General features: G+C 41.8%; 1 protein-coding gene across 4 annotated transcripts in view; it reads left to right on the forward strand.

Annotated features, from left to right (window-relative positions):
- The window catches only part of CYP20A1 (cytochrome P450 family 20 subfamily A member 1), a 66851-nt gene that overhangs the window by 16775 nt on the left and 29485 nt on the right, over nucleotides 1–20591 (forward strand). For all 4 annotated transcript variants that reach the window (XR_005241466.2, XM_038001721.2, XM_038001716.2 and 1 more), the window contains 2 exons: nucleotides 10617–10784; nucleotides 16872–16950. Coding sequence is in view for 3 of the 4 variants with exons in the window: in XM_038001721.2 (XP_037857649.1) it covers nucleotides 10617–10784; nucleotides 16872–16950 (247 nt within the window). In the remaining variant the exon portion in view is untranslated. The remainder of the gene's footprint in view (nucleotides 1–10616; nucleotides 10785–16871; nucleotides 16951–20591) is intronic.

A 20591-nucleotide genomic window follows, 5' to 3' on the forward strand; every position in this document is an offset into this window, starting at 1 on the left:
CTGGGATTACAGGCATGAGCCACCGCGCCTAGTGTTGGTCTTATCTTTTTAACCCTTGCCTTGCCTGTTACTTTTCTTAGAGTGAAGGAATGCATATTTATTATTAAATTTCTGCCTCAACTTGAGGTCAGGAGTTTGAGGCTGGCCTGGCCAGCATGGTGAAACCCTATCTTTGCTAAAAATACAAAAATTACCTGTGTGTAGTGGCACATGCCTGTAGCCCTAGCTACTCAGGAGGCTGAGGCAGGAGCATCACTTGAACCCAGGAGGCGGAGGTTGCACTGAGCCAAGATCATGCCACTCACTGCACTCCAGTCTGGGCGACAGAGCTAGACTCGTCTCAAAACAAAACAAAAACTTCCTATCATTCCAGTGTTTTGTGTGCACAGTAGAATTTTAATGTTATCAGATTATACGCATGGATAATCTTTGTGTTTTTTATTTACTATTGTATTGTAAGCATTTTTTTTTTTTTTTTTTTTTTTGAGACAGAGTCTTGCTCTGTGGCCCAGGCTGGAGTGCAGTGGCCAGATCTCAGCTCACTGCAAGCTCCGCCTCCTGGCTTTACGCCATTCTCCTGCCTTAGCCTCCTGAGTAGCTAGGATTGCAGGCACCCGCCACCTCGCCCGGCTAGTTTTTTGTATTTTTTAGTAGAGACGGGGTTTCACCGTGTTAGCCAGGATGGTCTCGATCTCCTGACCTCATGATCCGCCCGTCTCGGCCTCCCAAAGTGCTGGGATTACAGGCTTGAGCCACTGCACCCTGTCCCTATTGTGAGCATTTTTATAACACTTAGTATTCTTTGAAAATCACATTTGATCTGGGTGTAGTGGCTCACACCTGTAATCTTAGCACTTTGAGAGGCTGAGGTGGGTGGATTGTTTGAGGGCAGGAGTTCGAGACCAGCCTGGCCAACATGGTGAAAGCCCATCTCTACTAAAAATACAAAAAAATTAACTGGGCATGGTGGCATGCATTTGTAGTCCCAGCTACTTAGGATGTTGAGGCATGAGAATCACTTGAACCTGGGAGGCAGAGATTGCAGTGAGCCAATATTGCGCCACTGCACTCCAGCCTGGGTAACAGAGTGAGACTCCGTCTCCAAAAAAAAAAAACAGAAAGAAAGAAAAGAAAATCACATTTGAAAAGAATCTCTAATGTCAATTTTACTTTCTAAATGCCTTTCAAATTGATCTGCTTCTCTCCCATCAGCATTGCCATCACCCTGGTTTAGATTTACATAATCTTACCTGGATTGCTTATTTCTCTTTCCCCTTTCCTCCCCATCTGTTTTCCCATGCTTTGCAGTTGACAGGTACTTCTTGGCAGTCCGATGAAACCTTTGACTCCTTCTGAGAATAACATTTTTGAATGCATAGCTAAAGGAAACCAATATAGTTACAAAATATTAATACTTTTTATAAAAACTTACGATATTATATTTGCCTCTTTGTTAATGTGTTAAATAGCAAGATTTATAGCAAGATCTAATAATCTTTCCAGAAACTTCCATGATTTTAAAGTAGTGATGCAAGGGACAAAATTATTATTATGAGTTTTTTCCAGTATTTATAATGGGAACATATTTTGAGATTTGTATTGGTTTAAAAAGTCAGAGCCTATACTCATAATTGAAGGAAATGCCAAGTTTTATTCAGAGGTTAATTAAAAAGAAAGATTCTTTTTTTCCCCTGATCTGAGTTCATAGACTGCACTGGATTCCATGAACAGACCCTTTGGTATCTGTGGACTCTAGTTTGAAAATCCCTTTGTTCTTGGGACAAACTCCAAATTTTTAATGTAGTCTTCAGGACTTTTAATGATTTAGCCTGGCTACTTTTCCAGCCTGGTTTCCCACATTCTCATTTGGCTTATAGTTTAGTCACACTTGTTTTCTTTTAAGTCTTCAGATGTACCCTGTTCCCTCCTATCTCAGGGCCTGTCTATGCTATTCACTTTGCCTGGAATGCATCTCCAGTCATCCAGACACCTAGCTAATGTGTGTTCATTTTTCAGCTCCTAGTTTAAATGTCACTTCCCCAGGGACGCTCTCTCTGATCATCCCACATTGCTAGATAGGTCCCCTTTTATTTATTTTGTTTTAATTTTTTAATTTTTTAAGACGGAGTCTTGCTGTGTGGCCTAGGCTGGAGTGCAATGACCTGATCATAGCTCACTGTAACCTCAAATTCCTGGGCCCATGGGATCCTCCCACCTCAGCCTCCTGAGTAGCTGGGACTACAGGCATGTGCCACCATGACTGGCTAGTTGTATTTAAAATTTTTTTGTAAAGATGTGTGTCTCATTATGTTTCCTAGGCTGGTCTTGAATTCGTGGCCTCAAGTGTTCCTCCCACCTTAGTCTCCCAAAGTGCTGGGTTTTCAAGCATGAGCTACTGCACCCGGCCAGGTTCCCCTTTTAGATGCTATCATAACACCCTGTGCCTTTCGTTTACAACACTTTTTCCAGTTTATAATTGTTTTATTTATTTAGTTATTTTTATTTTTATTTTCTTTTCGAGATGGAGTCTCGCTCTTTCTGCCAGGCTGGAGTGCAGTGATGCAATCTTGGCATACGGCAACCTCTGTCTCCTGGGTTCAAGAGATTGTCCGTCCTCAGCCTCCCGAGTAGCTGGGATTACATGTGCATGCCACCACGCCCAGTAATTTTTGTATTTTAATAGAGACAGGGTTTTACCATGTTAGCCAGTTTGGTCTCAAACTCCTAGCCTCAGGTGATCTGCCCACCTTGGCCTCCCAAAGTGCTGGGATTACAGGCGTGAGCCACCGCACCCACCTGTAATTCTATTTTTTGTAATCCTTTGAGTGTCTGTCTCCCTCACTTAAGTGTGTGCTCCATGAAGGTAGGGACTGTTCTATTTTGATTACTGCTGTATAACTTGGCTCTTGTTATACAGCAGACCCTCAGTTAATATTTATTACATCAGTGAATGAATACTGATAACTTAACATTCCTAAATTCTTTGACTCCTCTGTTACTTCCATAGGTCTGTTCTTTCTTTTTTCTCCTCTGAAACATTTTTCCCAGCCTTGCCTGGCTAACTTCTACTCCAGCTTCCAGTTTAGTTAAGTATGCTTCCCTCCATGTACCGTCTCTAAACTTCCATAACAACTGGATATATTTACATAAAATTAAGATGATTTTTTTCTTTTTAAAATTTTTCACATAGAGATGGGGTCTCACCATGTCACTCAGGCTGGTCTCAAACTCCTGGGCTCAAGCAGTCCACCCACCTCAGCCTCCCATGACCAGACCCTGTCTCTACAAAAAAAAAAAAAAATTAGCTGGGCATGGTGGCATATGCCTGTGGTCCCAGCTAATCAAGAGTCTGAGGCAGGAGAATTGCTTGAGCCTGGGAGGCAGAGGTTGCAGTGAGCCAAGATTGCACCACTGCACTCCAGTCTAGGCGACTGTGAGACCCTGTCTCAAAAAGAAAGAAAAAGAAAAATCCATTTGGTCAGTTTGGGTTTATTTTCCTTTCCCTCTTCTATAACTGTGTTCATTCTTCCTGAAAATGTTCTGACTACACATTGTAAGCATTTTTGTATTTAAATACCTGGTAGTTCTCTTAAGAGTATGCCTTATTAACTTTAAAAGTATCTTTAAAAAAATTTTTTTTGCCTGTCGCAGTGGCTCATGCCTATAATTCCAGCACTTTGGGAGGCCAATGCCAGCGGATCATGAAGTCAGGAGTTCAAGACCAGTCTGACCAACATAGTGAAACTCCGTCTCTACTAAAACCCCGTCTCTACTAAAAATACAAAAAATTAGCTGGGTGTGGTGGCAGGCACCTGTAATTCCAGCTACTCAGAAGGCTGAGGCAGGAGAATTGCTTGAACCCAGGAGGCAGAGTTGCAGCGAGCTGAGATCGCTCCACTGCACACCAGCCCAGGCAACAGTGCATGACTCCGTCTCTAAAAATATATATATATGGTTACTTAGGGTTGCTTAGTAGGTGTATATATTTATGGGGTACGTGAGATATTTTGATACAGACATACAATGTGTAATAATCACATTAGGGTAAATCAGGTATCTTTTTTTAGTTTTTTCAGTCAAAGTCTTGCACTGTTGCCTGGGCTCAAGTGCAGTGGCACAATTATAGCTTACTGGAGCATCGAATTCCTGAGCTGAAGGGATCCTCCTGCCTCAGCCTCCTGAGTAACTAGGACCACAGGCACGTGCCACCATGCCCAGCTAATTTTTGTATTTTTGTGTAGAGATACGGTCGCACTATGTTTCCTATGCCACTGTTAAAATCTTGCTGTCAAGTGATCCTCCTGCCTCAGACTCCCGAAGCACTAGGATTATAGGTGTGAGCCACTGTCTCTCACAGGCCTTTAGAGTATCCACTTTTAAAAATTACATTTGGAAGCTGGGCATAGTGGCACATGCCTGTATTCCCAACTACTCAGGAGGAAGGATTGCATCAGCCCAGGAGTTCAAGGGTATTGTGAGTGATAATTGTGTCTGTGAATAGCCACTGCACCCCTGCCTGGGCAACATAGCAGGACCCCATGTTTAAAAAAAAAAATACAGTTAGTAAATGTTGAATGCCATTTTTCCCATATGGAAGTTCTAGCTGAAACTACACTTTTCATTTAAGACTTGAGACTGACTTTCTCAGTCCACTATAAGCATTAATTAATACACTGGTTCTGCTCTGCACACTTCTGCTTCTAAAAACACACTGAACAAAACCTTCCTTTATCTGTGGTTGCTGCTGATTAGTTTCTATATTTTCCAGTTTTCATCTGTAACTGTGATAGCCAGTATTCTCAGGGCTATCAGGAGGCTTGTGCATCCAAATTCGCAATCTCTCATTGTTACCATTCCTGTTTTGTATCTCAAGGTTCTGTATTGGTTGTGCACACGTCATATTCTTGGAAGCTCTCAGGCTGCCTGCTTTTTGTTTGCTATAGCTGTTCCTGTTACTTTGCATTTTCCTCCCTGGAGGCAGTTATGTTGCCTCTATTTAAGCACTCACCAGTCAGAATCTTGCTGTTCTGCTTAAATACCCAACATCTGTCAGTAAGAAATACTTTCGTATTTAATTGTGTATCTCCAGAAATTTTGCCCATTTCTCTTTGCCTTGCTTTCAATCATGATAGAAGCACCTTTTTCTTTTCAGTAATATTATTGTTAAAAGCCTTAATTATTTTGTCTTCTCTGCCTCAAACTAAGTAATTCTGACTTCCTTAATCTTTTATCACAGGCTCTGTTCTCCAAACTTTCAATCTTTTCTGTTGTTCCATATTCCATTGTTTTCTCCTTCTACTCATTCAGAGGCAAATTATGGTGGTTTTTTAAGTTTTGGTTTATAGACTGTGTCCTTATGTGAGAAATTTACTTTAGGTTTATATTCTCAACCCCATAGCACAAACCAGGTACTTAATTTAGGCATTAGTCAGTGATATAGTTTGTTTATTTGTCCCTATGCAAATCTCATATTGAATTGTAATCCCCAGTATTGGGGGTGGGGCTTGGTGGAAGGTGATTGGATCATGGGAGTGGAGTCCTCATGGCTTGGTGCCATCCTCACTATAGTGAATTCTTATGAGATCTTGTTGTTTAAAAGTATGTGGACCTTCCCCCCTCTCTCTTGCTCCTGCTTTTGCCATGTGACCTGCTACCTCCCCTTTGCCTTCTGCCATGATTATAAGCTTCCTGAGGCCTCATCAGAAGCCAGGTAGGTACCTGGCACCATGCTTGCTTTATAAATTACCCAGTCGCAGCCAGGCACAGTGGCTTATACCTGTAATCCCAGCACTTTGGGAGGCCAAGGCGGGCAGATCACGAGGTCAGGAGTTTGAGACCAGCCAGGCCAATATGGTGAAACTGCATCTCTACAAAAAATACAAAAATTAGCCAGGCGTGGTGGCACATGCCTGTAGTTTCAGCTACTTGGGAGGCTGAGGCAGAAGAATCTCTTGAACCTGGCTAATTTTTGTATTTGTAGTAGAGATGTGGTTTCACCGTGTTGGCCAAGCTGGTCTTGAACTCCTGACCTCATGATTCGCCTGCCTCGGCCTCCCAAAGTGCTGGGATTACAGGCATATCTTTTTTTTTTTTTTTTGAGACAGAGTCTCACTCTGTCACCCAGACTGGAGTGCAGTGGCACTATCTCAGCTCACTGCAACTTCTACCTCCCAAGTTCAAGCGATTCTTCTGCCTCAGCCTCCTTAGTAGCTGGGATTACAGGCACCCGCTACAACGCCCAGCTAACTTTTGTATTTTTAGTAGAGACAGGGTTCCACCGTGTTGGTCAGGCTGGTCTTGAACTCTTGACCTCAGGTGGTCCACCTGCCTTGGCCTCCCAAAGTGGTGGGATTGCAGATGTGAGCCACTGCGCCCAGCCTATTTTATTTATTTTTTGAGACAGTGTCACTCTGTCATCCAGGCTGGAGTGCAGTGATGTAATTTCGGCTCCTTGCAACCTCCACCTCGTGGGTTCAAGAAGTTCTTGTGCCTCAGCCTCCCAAGTAGCTGGAACTACAGGTGTGTGCCATGACGCCTGGCTAATTTTTATATTTTTACTAGAGATGAAGTTTCACCATGTTGGCCAGGCTGGTCTTGAACTCCTGACCTCAGGTGATCCACCCGCCTTGGCCTCCCAAAATGCTGGGATTACAGGCGTGAGCCACCTCATCTGGCCTGTTTTTAATTTTTAGAGACAGGGTCTCGCTTTGTCACCCTACTGGAGTACAGTGGCACAGTCATAGCTTGATATACCTTAGTACACCTGGGCTCAAGTGATCCTCCAGCCTCAGCCTCCCAGGTAGCTAGGATTACAGGTGTGTGCCACCATGGCCAGCTAATTTTTAAAATTTATTTTTGGTAGAGAGAGGGTCTTGTTTTGTTGCCCACCCTGGCCTTGAACTCCTGGCTTCAAGCCATCATCTGTCCTTGGCCTCCCAAAGCACTAGGATTACTAGCATGGGCTACCAAGCCCAGCTGGTATCTGAGATTAATTATAATTTATTTCCTTTTTTCTGACATTAAGATTTTTAGTTTCTTTTCCTGCTTTATTCCAAACATTCCATTATATATTTAATGTCTTTAAGATTCATGGTGCTTTCTCTCCCTCTTTCTGTCTCTCTTTTTTCTTATTCTTTTTTTCTCTTTTTTCTTGATTAGTGTTTCCAGAGGTCTTTATCAGTGTGGGTCCAATGGGAGAGAGAAGGCATATAACTATTTGAACAGAGAAAGTTTTATATAAAGAATTATAGGCTGAGCATGGTGGCTCACATCTGTAATCCCAGCACTGTGGGAGGCCAAGGTGGGAGGATTGCCTGAACCCAGGAGTTCAAGACCCACCTGGGCAACATAATGAGACCCCACCTCTACAAAAATAAAAAATGTGAAGAGTTATAATAGGGGCTACTCTAAGGAGAACTCTAAAGAATATAGGAATACACCTGGGCACAGCGACTTATGCTTATAATCCCACCACTTGGAGAGGCCGAGGTGGGAGGATAGGTTGAGTTCAGGAGTTTCCTGGGCAAAATGGCAAGACCCTGTCTCTACAAACAAAAATTTAAAAAATATATATTAGCTGGTGTGGTAGTGCATGCCTATAGTTCCAACTACTCAGGAGGCAAGGCAGGAGGATGGGAGGATCCCTTGAGCCCAGGAGCTACAGGATGTAGTGTGCAGTGATCACTCCAGCCTGGACTGGAGTGCAGTGGCATGATCACTGCGCACTGCATCCTGTAGCTCCTGGGCTCCTTTGTCTCTTAAAAAAAAAAAAAAAAGGAATGGTAGATATAAGGAACAGTCACAAACTCCAGGGCTAAGACAGAGGGCACTAGGAAGACCCCTCTTCCTCAGGACTCAGATTCAAGCTTGTTGGAGGAGCCACAACTGCTGTGAATGGCAGAGGGGTTGCTATGGTGCCATATTAGCAAAACTTGCTGGAAATCTGCCCTTTGGACCTGGTTGGACATTTATCCTCTAGTATGCTGTCCTTTAGGATGGTGGGGAAAGCTGTTCATGGAGAGGTGTCTCACCTGAGGCACAACTTTTCTGGGGGAGTTGGCAGGGCAAGCTGCTGGCCACTCCATGCTGCAGGAGGTGCTGCAGGGTTGGAGGACATCTCTTACAAAAGCATCCAAGGTGAGGGCTGATGGGGGAAGCTGCTGACTGCTTTCCAGTGCACTGCAAGACACTGACTCTGGAAAGCTTCAGACATCACAGTGGCCTGCTTTGTGACAAGCAGGGGAACCAAGAAGCAAAACTCTTCTTACAAATGTCTCTCTAGCATCTTGTGCTGAGAAAGCTTAACAGCATGCCAGGTGGCAAAGAAAAAATATGTAAAGGACCCAAGTCGATTGTTATTTTATTTTATTTTATTATTTATTTTTAAATTAGAGATGCTGGTCTCACTATGTTGCCAAGTCTGGTCTCAAACTCCTGGCCTCAAGTGATCCTTCCGCCTCAGCCCCTCAAAGTGCTGGGATTACAGATGTACACCACCGTGCCAGACCTGCTAGTCTATTTTAACAGTGAGGCAAAAAGAATGAATTTATAGGTCAGGAGCAATACATTTGCAACTGATACAATATCTTTCAATTTTATTAAAATTTTTTACATGAACCAACTTTTTTCTCTATATATTATGTTTGTTTTCTAATTTTGTTTATGCTCTTATGTTTATTTCCTTCCTTCTACTTTCATTGGTTTTAATTTGCTATTGTTTTTCTAGTTTCTTGAGGTGGTTGCTTAGATCATTAATAAACAGCCGTTTCCCTCCCAATATATGAATTTAAGTCTATACATTTCCCTCTATATTTCTGTCGTATACACTTTTTGTTTTGTTTTGTTTTGTTGTTTTTTTTAAGACGGAGCCTTGCTCTGTCATCCAGGCTGGAGTGCAATGGCATAGTTTCGGCTCACTGCAAGCTCTGCCTCCTGGGTTCACGCCGTTCTCCTGCCTCAACCTCCTGAGTAGCTGGGACTACAGGCGCCCGCCACGCCCAGCTGATTTTTTGTATTTTTAATAGAGGTGGGGTTTCACCATGTTAGCCAGGATGGTCTTGATCTCCTGACCTTGTGATCTGCCCGCCTCAGCCTCCCAAAGTGCTGGGATTACAGGCGTGAGCCACTGCGCCCGGCCTCTTTCATGCCTTCTTTAGAAATAATAAAATATTTTTGAGTATTCTGTTTTCTGTGTTAGCTTATTAGTTATGTATTTTAACTATTTTAGTATTTGTTTAGAGTAGGGCTTTTCACTGTTGGCAGTATTCAAACTTAGGCCTGTGATTATTTATTGTAGAGGGCTATCCTGGGCATGGTAGGATATTTAGTAGCATCTGTGGCTTTTACACCTAGATGGCAGTAGCACCTCACCCCAGTTGTGACAATCAAAAAATGTCTCCAGACATTTCTGAATGTCCTTTGGAGACAAAATCACCCTGGTTGAGAACCGCTGCCCTAGAGATTATAATAGGCATTCTTGGCTTATTATAATCTAATGTTAATGATAACTTTTACCAATTACTCAACAATGCCAGGGCCTTACTAACTCCATATTCTCTCTCCCACCTTTATACTTTGATTTTGTATACTAATTACTCATTTGTTATGTACCCACATTCCATTATTCTTCATTTTCTATATCTTTCTTTCAGAGCTCTTTACTTTCTGTGTATATCTATGTCTTAAATTTTCCTTCCATCTTTATTTTATATAAATATAAGGGATTTTGATTCTATCATAAATCCAGGATGATCTCATTAGAGATCCTTAATTACATCTACAAAATTTATTTATTTATTTATTTTTTCTTGAGATGGAATCTCGCTCTTTCGCCCAGGCTGGAGTGCAGTGGCGTGATCTTGGCTCATTGCAGCCTCCATCTCCCAGATTCAAGCTATTCCCCTGGTTCAGCCACCTGAGTAGCTGGGATTACAGGTGTGCACCACCACACCCGGCTAATTTTTGTATTTTTAGTAGAGATAGGGTTTCACCATGTTGGCCAGGCTGGTCTCAAACTCCTGACCTCAGGTGATCCACCCACCTTTGCCTCCCAAAGTGCTAGGATTACAGGTATGAATCACTGTGCCCAGCCTAAAGCTTGTTTATAATCTTTTCACTAGACTCTGTTTTTATTCCATAGGTATTTAATAAATATTTGGTGAAGGAAGGAATGACAAAGAGACTCTGAGAGGTTTCTGTCACTGAAGTATGTTTAGAACTTTTATATATATTCATATATTTATTGATTAGTGTGTCACAGGCATTCTGTGGCAGACTTTTCATTATTTTTAATTAGGTACTAAGAGTATGGTCTTTTAATTTCCATTGGGTTTAAGGTTTTTCTGTCTTTGAGTTTTTAATTTATATTTTCTGTTTTTATTGTTGTGATAGTGGTTCTGTTTTGTTTTACATATCACCCCTTTGCCAGAAGCTGAACCTGAACCACTGAGGATGCAGTTTTAGATGGAGCTAGCGTTAGTCTGACAGATTTGTACCTGAATGTTCACTTCGGTTACAGAGTTTACCCGTGTTTGCTATTAAGTGAATCTACTTAGGAACATTTTCTGAGATTTAGTACGCAGAAATAGTAATCATTGTGCTTTTCTGTTCTCTTTCAGCTTTCAGAAGAATTATTAGATAAATGGCTCTCCTACCCAGAGACCCAGCACGTGCCCCTCAGCCAGCATATGCTTGGTTTTGCTATGAAGTCTGTTACACAGATGGTAATGGGTAGTACATTTGAAAATGATCAGGAAGTCATTCGCTTCCAGAAGAATCATGGCACAGTAAGTCCGGGGCTAAATTTAAAATTATTCTTTCAGGCCGGGCGCCGTGGCTCACACCTGTAATCCCAGCACTTTGGGAGGCTGAAGTCAGGAGTTCAAGACCAGCCTGCCCAACATGGTGAAAACCTGTCCCTACTAAAAATACAAAAATCAGCTGGGTGCGGTGGTGGGTGCCTGTAATCCCAGCTACTTGGGAGGCAGAGGCATGAGAATCGCTTGAACCTGGGAGGTGGAGGTCACAGTGAGCCAAGATTGTGCCACTGCACTCCAGTCTGGGTGACAGAGTAAGACTCTGTCTCAAATAAATAAATAAATAAATAAATAAAATTATTATTTCATCATTAACCAGGCATGGTGGCATATGCCTGTTGTCCCAGCTACTGAGGCTGAGGCAGGAGGAATTACTTGAACCTAGGAGTTCAAGGCTAAAGAGAGCTATGATTGCAGCACTGCACTCCAGCTTGGGAGACAAGAGTGAGGCCTTATCTCTAAAAAATGATAATAATAAATTAAACAATTATTTCATCATACTGGGTAGTTTAATAATGCACATTGTTGCCTATCAAGAACAAGGCTTGGCTGGGTACAGTGGCTCACACCTGTAATCCCAGCAGTTTGGGAGGCTGAGGCAGGCAGATCACTTGAGGTCAAGAGTTTGAGACCAACCTGGCCAACGTGGCAAAACCCCGTCTCTACTGAAAATAAAAAAAAACTAGCCAGGCATGGTGGCTTGCGCCTGTAATTCAAGCTACTTGGGAGGCTGAGGCACAAGAATTGCCTGAACCCGGGTGGCAGAGATTATAGTGAGCCAAGACCGCGCCACTGCACTTCAGTCCTGGGTGATGGAGTGAGACTCTTGTCTCAAAAAAAAAAAGAAGAAAGATCTCGGCCTGGCGTGGTGGCTCATGCCTGTAATCCCAGCACTTTGGGAGGCCGAGGCAGGTCAATCACAAGGACAGCAGTTCAAGACCAGCCTAGCCAAGATGGTGAAACCCCGTCTCTACTAAAAAATACAAAAATTTGCTGGGCATAGTGGCAGGAGCCTGTAATCCCAGCTACTTGGGAGGCTGAGGCAGAGAACCACCTGAACCCGGGAGGTGGAGGTTGCAGTGAGCTGAGATTGCACCACTGTACTCCAACCTGGGCAACAAAGCAAGAGTCCATCTCAAAAAAGGAAAAAGAAAAAAAAAAAAAAGAGTGATCTCACCGCTGTTTCCAGGATTTTCTTCCAGTTGCTGGTATCTATCCTGCATATTTTTATGCTGGTGTTTTTTTTCTTTCCTTTCTTTTCTTATAATCTCAAAATAGAAATAATTTCAAACTTCCAGAAAAGTTACAGTTAATACAAGGAACTCCCTCCCTCCCATATATCCTTTACCCAGGTTCAGCAGTTGTTTACATTTTGCCGCACATGCTTTGTCATTCATCTTCTATCTAGATCTATCTATCCATCTGTCTATCCATTCCTCCCACTTTCCTGAAACCATTGGAGAGTAAATTGAACATTTTGCCTGTTTTCCTCTAAATATTGCAATTGATGTTTACTACGAGCAAGGATATTCTCTTATGTAGTGACAACATAGTTATCAAGTTTCTTTGGTTGTATCAATAATAATCTTGTAGATTCTCACCTCCTCCTCCCCTCGAATTCCAGGACCCAATTCATGATCACTGAGTACTTTTAGATATCAGACATCTTTAATCTGGAACAGTTCCTCAGCTTTTCTTCATTTCTAGACCTTTACATTTTTGGATAGTACAGGACAGTTATTTTGTAGACTATCCCTCAATTTGAGTTTGTCTGATATTTCATGAGTAGATTCAAAATATGTATTTTTGGCAAGAATTTGATGTTTTCTTAATATTAATAAAAGCTGTCAAAGGAAACTTTTCAGACTATAAACAGGACTTACTGTTCCTCAAATGATTTTTTTTCTTTTTTTTTTCATATGTCCACAGCCTTGCCACCAGAGTGGGCTTTCAAAGATTTTTTTTTATTTGTGTAAATTTATGGGTTTTATATATATAATTTTATTACATGCATAGATTGTATAGTGTTAAAGTCAGGGCTTTTAGTGTATCCATCACCCAAATAATGCACGTTGTACCCATTAAGTGATTTCTTATCCTCCTGCCCACCCCTGAAATGATCTTTTAGTGTCTGAAATACCAAGGGATTGCCATTGTCCAGTCATGCCACCAGCAATAATAACCAATTTGTGAATTCAGAGCCAATGACGACTGCATCATGACTGCTACTTGGATGAAAACAGTTGGGAGATGTCATCAGTTGTAAGATGCATACTGATTTCACAGGTGTTAAAATGTGAAAAAACGTACATCTTTCCTTCAGTTGCATATTGTATGTCCTAACTGTCCCCTGCAAATATTGTCCCAAGTATTTTTCCACCAATATTAGTGTGCTTTTGACAACATTTAGAATTGTTGGTCCTTAAATATTTGCCTTTCTAGGCCAGGTACGGTGGCTTGTGCCTGTAGTCCCAGCACTTTGGGAAGCCAAAGCAAGAGGATTACTTGAGCCTAGAAGTTCAAGACCAGCCTGGACAACACAGTGAGACCCCTGTCTCCAAATTTTTTTTTTTTAATTAGCGGAATGTGGTGGCATGCGCACCTGTAGTCCCAGCTACTCAGGAGACTGAGGTGGGAAGATCACTTGAGCCCGGGAGGATCACACCACTGCACTCCAGCCTGGATGATAAAGTGAGACCCTGTCTCAAAAAACAAAATTTTTGCCTATCCAATAAGCCAAAAATGACATTTTATGATTAAAATATATAGGTTTTTTTTTTTTTTTTTTTTTTTTTTTTTTGAGACGGAGTTTCGCTCTTATTGTTCAGGCTGGAATGCAATGGTGCAATCTTGGCTTACTGCAACTTCCACCTCCTGGGTTAAAGCGATTCTCCTGCTTCAGCCTCCCCGGTAGCTGGGATTACTGGTGCCCACCACCATGCCTGGCTAATTTTTGTACCTTTAGTAGAGATGGGGTTTCACCATGTTGGCCAGCTGGTCTTGAACTCCTGACCTTAAGTGATCCACCTGCCTCGGCCTTCCAAAGTGCTGGGATTACAGGCATGAGCCACCGCACCCAGCCTGAAATGTATAATTCTTTTTTTTTTTTTTTTAAGATGAAGTCTTGTTCTTGTCACTCAGACTGGAGTGCATTGGCATAATCTCGGCTCACTGCAACCTCCAGCTCCTGGGTTCAAGTGATTCTCCTGCCTCAGCCTCCCGAGTAGCTGAGATTACAGGTGCCTGTCACCACGCCCGGGTAATTTTTATATTTTTCAGTAGAGAATGGGGTCTTGGCCAGGCTAGTCTTGAACTCCTGACCTCAAGTGATCTGCCTGCCTCAGCCTCCCAAAGTGCTGGGATTACAGGCGTGAGCCTCCACGCCCGGCCTGTGTAATTATTTTATTACTCGTGAGGTTAAACATCTTTTTTTTTTTTTTTTTTTTTTGAGACAGAGTCTCGCTCTGTGGCCCAGACTAGGGCGCAATCTCGGCTCACTGCAAGCTCCGCCTCCCAAGTTCACACCATTCTCCTGCCTCAGCCTCCCGAGTAGCTGGGACTATAGATGACCGCCACCACACCTGGCTAATTTTTTTGTATTTTTAGTAGAGAGGGGGTTTAATCATGTTAGCCAGGATGGTCTCGATCTCCTGACCTCGTGATCCACCCGCCTTGGCCTCCCAAAGTGCTGGGATTACAGGTGTGAGCCACCGCACCTGGCCGAGGTTAAACATCTTTTTGCCTGGGTGCAGTGGTTCACCCCTATAACCCTCACACTTCGGGAAACCAAAGCAGGAGGATTACTTGAGCCCAGGAGTTTTAGACCAGCCTGGGCAACATGACAAAACCCCATCTTTGCCAAAAACATACACACAGAATTTGCTGGGTGTGGTAGTACATTCTTGTAGTCCCAACTACTTGTGAGACTGAGGCCAGAGGATTGCTTGAGCCCAGGAGGTGGAGGTTGCAGTGAGCCATGCTTGTGCCTAGGCACTCCAGCCTTGGAGATAGAGCCAGACCCTGTCTTAAAAACAAAAAACCCAAAATCCTATTTTTATATATTTTTTAAACACTTGGGTTCCTTTTGTGGGATTTTTTTTTAATGTCCTCCACACCTATATTTCTTCATTATTTTATTTACTTTTTTGTGACACAGTATCACCATGTTGCCCAGACTGGTCTCAAACTTTTGGGCTCAAGGGATCCTCTGACCTCAGCCTCCCAAATAGCTGGGATTTTAGGCCCACCTGGCTCTTTTACCTAGATTTCTATTGATGTGTTTCATTTTCTTACTAATCTAGAACAGCTCCTTATTTTTAATCTCAGTTTTCATTTCCTTTTACATTTATTTATAGTAAATAAAAGTTTTGTGATACTTTTTCAGTATCACAAATGCTAATGTTTCTATGTAGCTAAATCAATTTAACTCTTTCATTGTGAATTTGTGCCTTGTGTTCTGTCATGCTTAGAAACTACTTTTGAGCTTTAAGCATCTTACATAAATATTTACGTTTTTATTTTTTTGTTTTTTAGGCTGCAGTGCCACAGTCTCGGCTCACTGCAGCCTCCACCTCCCAGACTCAAGCTGTCCTTCTACTTCACCCTCCTGGGTAGCTGGGACCACAGATGCTTACCATCACGCCTGGCTAATTTTTTGTATTTTTCATAGAGACAGGGTTTCACCATGTTCTCAAACTCCTTAGCACAAGCAATCTGCCTGCCTTGGCCTCCAAAGTGCTGGGATTATGGGTGTGAGCCACTCCACTCGGCCTAGTATTCATTTTACAGTAGTTTTAAGTTTGATTTTTTTACATTTAAGTAATCTGAAATGTTTTCATTTAAGGTAAGAATTGAGGGCTTTTAAAAATCTATTATTTTTCAAATAATAGTATTTAGCCATTGGTGAATAAGTGTTGTGTTCTTTCCCTAACTTCTTTTAGAACTTTTGAATTAAAATCAGGTTAAAGTTTTTTCAGGGGCTAATGACCCAATTGTGAATATCTGGAAGCCTATTCTACTGCTTATCATATCCAAATCTCAGACTAAATTTTAACCTTTTTCTTTATCTCAGCCAGTGTTTATCAATATTACAGGTGAAACAGAAATTTGTAATTAACTGTGAATTTTATTTTTACACTTATGCCAGTATAATACAAAAATGAGGGCCAGGCATAGTGGCTCACACATGTAATCTCAACACTGTGGGAGGCTGAGGCAGGCAGTCACCTGAGTCAGGAGTTCAAGACCAGTCTGGAAACCCCATCTCTACTAAAAAATACAAAAATTAGCTGGATATGGTGGCAGGCGCCTGTAATCCCAGCTACTCAGGAGGCTGAGGCTGGGAGAATTGCTTGAACCAGGAGGTGGAAGTTGCAGTGAGCTGAGATACACCACTGCACTCCAGCCTAGGCAACACAGCGAGACTTTGTCTCGTGGGGGAAAAAAAATGAGGATTGACTAAACTGCTGTGTCCTTTTTCTTCTCCCTACTCCTTTTAGAGAAAAGGAATTTTTCACTTTCCACTTCTTATTAGTTCGAAAGTGTCTTGATTGAAGTCATTAAAATATATTTGTACCCTCTCCTCTGAGACTGTGGAGTAAAGGATTGTGCAGCCAGTTGAGAAGGAGAGCTTAATTATCAGATTTGTTGGTGAGAAGAGTTCCTGCTGGGTAGGTGGCTCACACCTGTAATCCCAACACTTTGGGATACTGAGACAAGAAGATCACTTGAGCTCAGGAGTTCAAGACCAGCCTGGGAAACATGGTGAAACCTGTCTCTACAAAAAATAGAAAAATTAGCTGGCATTGGTGGCACACACCTGTAGTCCCAGCTACTTGGGAGGCTGAGGTGGGAGGATGGCTTGAGCCTCGGAGGTGGAGGTTGCAGTGAGCTATGATTGTGCCATTGCAATCCAGCACTCTAGCCCGGGTGACAGAGCCAGAACACTGACTCAAAAAAAAAAAAAAGTTCCTAAGTTATTAGGTTACATTTCTCTATATTATAATTTTTACAATTCTACCTGTTAGATAATAGATATGTATACTTACCTATTTTCAGGTTTGGTCTGAGATCGGAAAAGGCTTTCTAGATGGGTCACTTGATAAAAATACAACTCGGAGAAAACAATACGAAGATGGTAAGTTTGGTCACTCTTAATTTTTAGTGAGGACAAAAAATAAATGTGCCCCAGTTTTAATAAAGTTTTCTCTGAATAGTGAGATTAAAGGTCATTTATATTTTCTTTCTTTCTTTTTTTTTTTTTTTGAGTCAGTGTCTCGCTCTGTTGCCAGGCTGGAGTGCAGTGGTGCTATCTCAGCTCACAGCAACCTCCGACTCCCAGGTTCAAGCAATTCTCCTGCCTCAGCCTCCTGAGTAGCTGGGACTACAGGTGCGTGCCACCACGCCCAGCTAATTTTTGTATTTTTGTTAGAGACAGGGTTTCACCCTGTTGGCCAGGATGGTCTCAATCTCTTGACCTCATGATCCGCCTGCTGTGGCCTCCCAAAGTACTGGGATTACAGGCATGAGCCACTGTGCCTGGCCTATATTTTCTTTCTTTATGCTTTTTTTCTACATTTTCTACAATGAAAGTTTTCTTTAACAGAAGCGAGGAAAAATAAGTTAGTAAAAGAAACTCTAGCACTGACTGCAGAATGAGAGTGCTGTAGAGCTGGTATACTCTACGGGATTAATGGAAAGTATAAGGCTACAATCTTAAGAAAGCAGTTTAATAATGCATACTAAGAACCATAAATAATGGATGAAATTATATGAAAGAAGAGAATACTCATGAAGGTATTTTTGCAGTACTGTTTCTGTAAGTAGAAAACCGGGAACAAACTAAAGGTTCAACATTATAGGAATTAGTAGGGAAATGTCAACATGATTAAATATTACAGATATTTATTAAAAACGGCGGCCATGGTAACACATGCCTGTGGTCCCAGCTACTTGGGAGGCTGAGATGTGAGGATCACTTCAGCTCAGGATTTTGAGACCAGCCTGGGCAATGTAGTGAGAGACCCCATCTCAAAGAATTTTTAAAAATTAGCAATATAGGCCCCGTGTGGTAGCTCACACCTGCAGTCCCAGCACTTTGGGAGGCTGAGGTAGGCAGATCACTTGAGGCCAGGAGTTCGAGACCAATCTGACCACATAGTGAAACCGTGCCTCTACTAAAAAAATATTAGCCAGGTGAAGCAGCACACACCTGTAATCCCAGCTACTCAAGAGGCTGAGGAATGAGAACCACTTGAACCCTGGAGGCAGAAGTTGCAGTGAGCTGAGATCATTCCACTGTACTCCCAACCTTGGTGAGAGAGTGAGACTCTATCTCAAAAAAAAAAAAAAATTTAGCAACCTAAAAAATTCTTGCTATTATAACATTGAATAAAAATATTTTCAGTGTTGTTTGGCATTGATTTCAATTTCAATTTTATACAATTTACACAGAAAAATAGCAATTTTAATGTAATATAGTGCCCCCAAATTAATTATTCTCCCTTATTTTTTTTTGTTCTGTATTCTGTCAGTGGTTGAATAATTATAAAGCTTTAATACTTTTTTTTTAATTAATGTTGGTTTTTTGTTTTTGTTTTTGTTTTTGTTTTGAGACAGAGTCTCACTCTGTCACCCGGTCTGGAGTGCAGTGGTGCGAGACACAGGAGACAAAAATCCCTGTCCTCATTAGCTTACTGTTTTGGTGATTTTCTTGGTCCAACAGAAGTAAAAAAAAAAAAAACGCCAGTTTAATTGACATATTTCCTGCTATCCGGTTTTTATGACCATTATGATTATCTTGATCAATGCATTTGGATTAATTCCCCTTGATAAAAAATTATTTCAGAAATATTGGTTAAATTAACATGAAATGAAAATAATGTATATTCTTTGATTCTAAATAAAAGTAAACTGTCTGGCATGATGTGTTCCTTGGGCTACAACATGGGCATAGATCAAATTTGAGCTTTTATTGGAAATGATTATGTTCTAGTATTTATAAAAATGGGATCCCATGACTGAATCAGAGCTTCCTTTGTTTAATTCCCAACCTGCTTTGCACATTAGAATCAGTTGGAGAACTTAAATCACAAAACCTTATCCTAGACCAGTTTATTCAGAATCTGAGATTGGGGTGCCGTGGGCATCAGGTGTTTTTGAAAAGGCTCTCCAGATTATTCTAATGTACTTGTAGGGTCGAGAATGTACAACAGTGGTTCCCAAACTTTGCTACACGTGAAATCTTTTTAAAAATATCGAAGCCTGACTTCTACCTTATTATCTTGATAATGTAAACATTCAGATTTAATTGATATGAGTGTGACTTGTGCTTTACTGTTTGAAAAAACTTCTCAGGTGATTCTAATGTGTAGCAAAGTCTGGGAACAACTTTATAGTGTTAATAATCTCTTATTTTAATTCTTTTTTTTTTTTTTTTTTTTTGAGACTGAGTCTTGCTCTATCGCCCAGGCTGGGTGAGATCAACCCCCATCTCCCAGGTTCAAGCAATTCTCGGGCCTCAACCTCCCAAGTAGCTGGGATTACAGGTGCCTGCCACCATGCTCAGATAATTTTTGTATTTTTAATAGAGACAGGGTTTCACCATGTTTTTCAGGCTGGTCTCAAACTCCTGACCTCAAGTGATCCTCCCACCTCAGCTTCCCAAAGCGTTGGGATTACTGGCGTAAGCCACTGTGCCTGGGAATAATTTCTCATTTTAATCACTAATGTGTATTATATTGATTCAATTCTATAAATATTTAATGTAGATTTATGATATCCTGGCATGTTTTAGGTGCTGAGGAACCTAAACAAAATTTCTTGCCCTTGTGGCGCCACATTGTAGTGGGAAGAGACAGACAGTAATCTAAATAAGTAAACTGAATAGTACATTAAAAGGTGAAAAATGCTGTAGAGAAAAATAAAACCAGAAGGGGATAGGGAGTGCGGGGGGTTGGGAAACTGCAATTTTAAGTAATTATTAGGAAAGGCCTCAAGATGAGGTGGCTTTTGAGGTAACACTTGCAAGAGATGAAACCAGTCATGCAGAACATGTGGATATCCAGTTGTTCAAAGGAAGACTATTCCATGTAGAAGAAAAGTAATTACAAAGTCCTTGAAGTAGGACTCTTCCTGCTATATTTGAAGTACAACAGGAAGGCCAGTATGGCTGGAGTGAAGTGAGTGAGAAGAGGAGCAGAAGATGAGGTCAGAAAGACTGGAGACAGGCCGGGCGCGGTGGCTCAAGCCTGTAATCCCAGCACTTTGGGAGGCCGAGACGGGCGGATCACAAGGTCAGGAGATTGAGACCATCCTGGCGAACACAGTGAAACCCCGCCTCTACTAAAAATACATAAAAAACTAGCCAGGCGAGGTGGCGGGCGCCTGTAGTCCCAGCTACTTGGGAGGCTGAGGCAGGAGAATGGCGTAAACCCGGGAGGCGGAGCTTGCAGTGAGCTGAGATCCGGCCACTGCACTCCAGCCTGGGAGACAGAGTGAGACTCCATCTCAAAAAAAAAAAAAAAAAAAAAAAAAGACTGGAGACAGGAATGGGTTTTGTATGGCTTACAGACCATTGTGTGACTAGATTGTTACTATGATGTAGGAAGACACTGACAGGTTTTGAGCAGAGTTACAATCTGAGTTATGTTATAAAAGGATCACTTTAACTGGTATGATAGACTGTATGGGCCCAGAGCAAAAGCAGGGAAACTAGTTAGAGGGCTACAGCAATAAACCAGGCTTGAGAGATAATGTGGCTTGGACCAAGTGGCAGGC

Source organism: Chlorocebus sabaeus, chromosome 10 (assembly GCF_047675955.1).
Source record: "Chlorocebus sabaeus isolate Y175 chromosome 10, mChlSab1.0.hap1, whole genome shotgun sequence".
Lineage (NCBI taxonomy): Eukaryota > Metazoa > Chordata > Mammalia > Primates > Cercopithecidae > Chlorocebus > Chlorocebus sabaeus.